Source organism: Oryctolagus cuniculus, chromosome 16, assembly GCF_051225735.1.
Source record: "Oryctolagus cuniculus isolate XC-2025 breed Fujian yellow rabbit chromosome 16, ASM5122573v1, whole genome shotgun sequence".
NCBI classification, from domain to species: Eukaryota; Metazoa; Chordata; class Mammalia; order Lagomorpha; family Leporidae; genus Oryctolagus; species Oryctolagus cuniculus.
The window spans coordinates 26,757,229-26,763,228 of NC_142882.1; the positions used below are offsets into that span (position 1 = coordinate 26,757,229).

The window sequence follows — 6,000 nt, forward strand, 5'->3', positions numbered from 1 at the left end:
GCAATGCAGATGGTGGCTTCCCCCATTGTGCCACAATGTCAGCCTCACAAGTGTCAGTTTGAGTCACAGCTGTTCCACTTCTGGTCCAGCTCCCTGCTAATGCAACTGGGGAAGCAGAAACAGATGGCACAAGTACTTGGGTCCTTGCACCAACATGCAACACTTGGTTGGACTTCCAGGCTGGGTCAGCATTATTCATTTCAGTCTCTTGAATGAACCAGCAGATGCAAGATCCCCATCCTTCTGTCTCTGCTTCTTTCTCTGTAACTCTGCCTTTAAACTAAAATTTTTAAATCTTAATAAAATAAAGGGAAAGGGTGAAAGAGTAGCCATAGTAAAGTAATAGAGCAAAGCTACAGTTGTGCTGTCCCTCAGCAGCCTTCTGCCTTAAGTGGGAAGTCTCCAGCTTACAGACACTGACATAAAAGACACATTCACAAGATACTTCAAAACAACAGATGAGAGGTTTACAAAGCATATTTGTTTTATGATAACTTTCATTCAATAGGTACACTGGGTTTAGATATAAGCCTTTTGTGCAGCCAAGTTAACCCAGGGTCTAAATCAAAGAGACATACTGAGGAAGATGTGCTGCCAGGGGAGAGAGCTGCATTGTCTCATTGCTCTTGTAGCATCATAAAGAGAATGAAAAGAGCTACTCATGTGCATGGTTATAAGGAGGACAGAAGCACAAACATTTCAGAAGGGGGGAGCAAATTTCAAATATAGTTATTTTAAGAAAATGAAATGAAGTCAATTTCAGAATATAATGTGGAGTAGAAAAACACCATCAGTTCATCAATTCTCACAGGGATCCAGGAAAACTGCCCTGCCTATCCATAGACCAAATGTTTCAAAACCCATTTTCTGATTAAATTCAGAAGATTACAGGAATCAGCACTCTGGGTGTTCAAATGCCAAATTAAGTTTTAGTTTCCACTATGGGCACATGTAGCCCAATCACTCAGAACATGAGAAAAACTTTACCATATGAAGGAACATGAAATATTCAGGCACACAGAATAACTGTGCTTAGTGCTCAAAGTGAACCCCAGAATAAGCACCCAGAAAACCTGTTAGGTCTTGGGTCCAGTGCAGTGGTGTAGCATGTAAAATTTTATTTGTTTATTTAAAAGGCAGAAATACAGAGAGGCAGAGGCACAGAGAGTGGTCTTCCATGCACTGATTCATTCTGAAAATGGCTGCAATAGCCAGAGCTGGATCTATCTGAAGCCAGGAGCCAGAATCTTCTGTCAGATATCCCATGCAGGTGCAGAACCCAAGAACTTGAGCCATCTTCCACCGCTTTCCCAGGCCACAGCAGAAAGCTGGATCTCAAAAAAGCACCCATATGGGATGCCAGCACTATAGGTGGCAGCCTCACCTGCCATGCCACTGTGCCAGTCCTCAAAATAAACCTATTTTAAAAAGCATTTTAAATGAGGGATGGGAGAGAGTTTGTTTATCCAAAGCAAGGATAACAAGATAATACCACACAGAAGAAGCTCCTGGCTCCTGGCTTTGGATCGGCACAGCTCCGACCACTGTAGCCAATTGGGGAGTGAACCAGCAGATGGAAGACTTCTCTCTCTCTACCTCTCCTTCTCTCTGTGTGTAACTCTGACTTTCAAGTAAAATAAATAAATCTTTAAAAAAATAGCTACTAGTACTCATTAACTTCAAAAATATAGAAATTTAATGAAACTCAAAATATAACCAAAATAATCTACTACAAATTATAATCTTTGAGTCATGTTAGAAAAAAATTAACCCCTCCCACACTTTGAAAAAATGCACATGGGGCTGGTGTTGTAGGTTAAGCAGACCCTGGCAGTGCCAGCACTCACATGAGCACTGGTTCAAGACCTGGCTGCTCCATTTCCAATATAGCTCCCTACTAATTCACCTAGGAAAGCAGAGGGTGGTGGCCCAAGTGTTTGGGCCCCTGAAATCAAGTGTGAGAACCAGAAGAAGCTCCTAGCTCCTGGGTTCACCTGGCCCAGCCCAAGTCATTGTGGCCATCTGAGGAGTGAACCAACAGATGGAAGACCTCTCTTTCAATCTCTCTGTAAATCTGCCTTTCAAGTAAATAAAATGAATCTAAAAAATACACTGTATACAATGTATATTTTGGTTATTCTCTCATACAAAGAAAGCTCAGATAAACTGTAGATGAATTCTCCTGGCTTGATGCAATTCAGAGGATGATTGCCTTCTGCCACCCTGTGGTAGACATCAATGAAAGTTATTAGTGGGAAGATGAATGGGCCAGTGCCAAAGCTCCCTAGGCTAATCCTCCACCTGCAGCACTGGTACTCTGGGTTCTAATCCCAATTGGGGCACCAGTCCTGTCCTAGTTGCTCCTCTTCCAGTCCAGCTCTCTGCTGTGGCCCAGGAAGGCAATGGAGGATGGCGCAAGTGCTTGGGACCTGCCCCCACATGTGAGACCAGGAGGAAGCACCTGGCTCCTGGCTTCAGATCAGTGCAGCACTCCGGATGTGGTGACCATTTGAGGGGTGAACCAATGGAAGGAAGACCTTTCTGTCTCTCTCTCTGTCTAGCTCTGCCTGTCAGAAAAAAAATGGGAAGATGAATGGATACCATCAGACTGCTTCCTCACATGGCACATTTTCTTAAAGACATCACTGCTACATTAACAGATTATGTCTCTCATGTGAAACATATCTCTCCTAAAAATTTGAAAGAACTTGCCAGAAACCTAGAGCAGAGCAGGGAATGATGTGCTAAGAACAGTCAGTTAGCCTGAGTAGTCTAGGAATCCTGTTCTTGGCTGTTTTCAAGTTTGTATTAATGTACACACAACATAGTTGCTGAGAAAGTGTCTTACAGCTGTTTCCTGGGTGTGAAGAAACTCTTTTCAGCAGAAACACATAACTGCTTGTCCACTCACAAGCACTGTGATAGGGAGTACATGGGGGAAAAGGTCAAAACACACTGGGTTTGACAGGAAGAATGCTGTTACTCTAACAACCTCTATCCAGGATTCCCTTTCTATTTTTACTTCCTGTTTTTACTATGGTAAATGAGTTTTACAGGTTATTAATCTTGTGACAACAGGACTCTAACAGAATCTATGAATCACTCAGTTAATCAAGTGAAAACTTCATTATACTGAAAGTCTATAGCAATAGTTTTTAGGGCCACATCTCTCTTTTTGTAAAAATGATTTATTTATTTATTTGAGAGGTAGAATTACAGATACTGAGACAGATAGACAGAGAGAAAGGTCTTCCTTCTGCTAGTTCACTCCCCAGTTGGCTAAAATGGCCAGAAGAAATGCACTGATCTAAAGCCAGGAGCCAGGAGCTTCTTCTGGGTCTCCCACATGGGTGCAGAGGCCAAAACCCTTGGGCCATCTTATACTGCCTTCCCAGGCCACAACAGAGAGCTGGATCAGAGGAGGAGCAGCTGGTACTTGACCAGTGCCTACCCATATAGGATGCTGGTACCACAGGCAGAGGATTAACCTGCTGAATCACAGTGCCAGCCCAAAGCCACATCTTTTACTGTACTGTTTGTGCATCTCTTGGAAGGAAGGGGCATATTTTCTCTTTTCTTCCTTACTCCTCCTCATGTTAACACCTTGTACAAAGGCTTACACAGAACACAGTCATTATGAAAATCTATCACTAATATCCTCCCATGTTGAAAATGTCATGGGGTTAAACACAGAACCCAGAATAAGAAAAGTAATTGGAAGCTGGTGTTCTGGCTGAGCGGGTAAAACCATAAGGGTGCTGGTTCGAGACCTGGCTGCTCCACTTGTGATCCAGCTCTCTGCTATGGCCTGGGAAAACAGTGGAAGATAGCCCAAGTGCTTGGTCCCCTGCATCTGTGTAGGAGACCTGGAAGAAGTTCCTGGCTCCTGACTTCAGATCCATGCAGGTCTGGCCATTGTGAACATCTGGGGAGTGAACCAGCAGATGGGAGACCTCTCTCTCTCTCTCTCTGTGCCTTTGCCTCTCTGTAACTCTGCCTTTCAAATAAATAAATGTTTTCTTTTTAAAAAGTAATTGGCCCTCTTAATTAAAACTGTATGGACTGTAAGATAACCAGCTTGGTGGAGCATTGAGTGACTGTAAAGAACCAGAAGAGAAAAATTGCACTTTTCTGTATTTATGTTTTCATAGCTCTCCACTTTATGAATATCCATATTAAAGTAGCTCATTATTAACACACACAGTAGACTTGCATTAATTTCAGTTCACGCCAGTGCCGCGGCTCAATAGGCTAATCCTCCACCTAGCGGCACCAGCACACCGGGTTCTAGTCCTGGTCGGGGTGCACTGGCCTCAGCATGCCCACTGCGGCAGCCATTGGAGGGTGAACCAATGGCAAAGGAAGAACTTTCTCTCTCTCTCTCTCTCTCTCTCTCTCACTGTCCATTCTGCCTGAAAAAAAAAATCAGTTCACTTCTCACTTTGCAAAGAGATTAGCAGCAGGTAATAATAGTTGACATCCCTAATAACATAAGCAAGAAGGGGTGAAGACAGAAATTGAATAGCAGGAAAATAAATCAGCTATGTTTCCATGGCCTCAAGCTCCAGATTGAAAAAGGGTCTGTTAATTAAACACAGAGGAGAGATCAATGCACATAGCTACTGCACAAGCTTCACATTGCCGCTGGGAAATACATCCAAACACAAGGTGCCCCAGCTGTCAGATGTGTCCACGGGGTCCAGCATGGGGGCCATGAGCCAGATCCTACTCTGATCTTCTCTCTCCACCTCTCTGCTGCCTCAGGCTCCCAGCTGAAGGCCACCAAGCCTGCCCAGCTGGAACTACCATGGGATATAACAGGAGGCCCAGCCAGAAAACATTCTTTGACCCACCCAAAGTGAGAACTGGGCTTATTTAAATATAGGGAATGGGACTCCGTCCTTCGCCTTGCTCTCAACTGCCCTGCTTGTGCTGTTACTCGTCCTGTGTACTTTAAGAATTTGAGTGAGGCAGCCCATGGGACTGGCCGAGCATTGGGAGACTGGGAAGCGGCGGTGGGAGACACAACACCTGGGCCCCAGCCTTGACTCTGCTGGAGAAGCTCCCAGAATCACTGAGAAGCTAGTGATCAATGCCTGGGAGCCGACATCCACCATCACACCCACCCCTCTCCCACACATGCATAGATGCCCCTTCCTATTCTCCATACTTGCCGTGGAAAATCTTAGGAGCACGTCCCCTTTCTTCAGGACACCTGGAGGGCAAAGTGGAGAGTGTGGGACAGGAGAAGTCACTGGAATTTGGGACCCACGGATGGCAGATGCAGAAGCACAGAAGCAGTGGGTGGTAGGTCTGGGGTGTGTGCTCCCCAAATGCCTGCAATTGCACTTGCAGAGCAAGACGCCCCAGTGAATGTGGGAGAAAGAGCAAAGCAGCCTCTCAGGGAACACTCTGACCAGTAAATGAACTTCATCTGTTCCCAACCCTGAGCCACAGGGAAAGGCACGCGCATGCGCACGTTCTCCCACATTCACACGCACAGGCATTCAGAGAGGAAAACGTTAGAGCACCGGGTGACTCTGGGAAATGGAGTCCAGGCCAGGGCATTCCTAGATAGACTTACTGGCCCTCTCCTAGGGCTTCAGTGTGGGGTGGGTGGAGACAGGCTGGGAACCAGAGGGCGTTTGCTTTTGTTTACATCCCTCCTTCCCTTCCTTCCCACCCCAAATCTCAAGGGTCAGGTGCTGTTCTTCCTTTCTTGAACAAAATCTTAAGAACTGACAGCCACTGCTGCTGAGTCCCAAATGCCAGTTCCCTCACACATGCTGTTTCCCTCAGAAAAATCCCCCTGCTGCTTTATTCCTGGGCAGCTTCTCTCAAGTAATAAATGACAATGATTTCAATGTAACTCTTAGCACAGGTGTAGACAGCATAGTTTAACATATAGATTTCAGAATACAATTTTTATTTGTGTCTTGTTGATGTTTGTTGTTCTTTTCAAAGCATTTCACACCACCCTCTAATTCACCAAGTACAAAA

At 45.1% G+C, this 6,000-nt stretch overlaps 1 protein-coding gene across 1 annotated transcript in view; it reads right to left on the reverse strand.

Moving 5' to 3' along the window:
• LOC149121629 (uncharacterized) overlaps positions 1-5,613 on the reverse strand; it is a 31,408-nt gene extending 25,795 nt beyond the window's left edge. Inside the window, exon 1 of the mRNA XM_089315061.1 lies at positions 5,175-5,613. Coding sequence (XP_089171187.1) covers positions 5,175-5,507 — 333 coding nt within the window. The 5' untranslated portion in view covers positions 5,508-5,613. The remainder of the gene's footprint in view (positions 1-5,174) is intronic.
• Between the last annotated feature and the right edge of the window lie 387 nt (positions 5,614-6,000).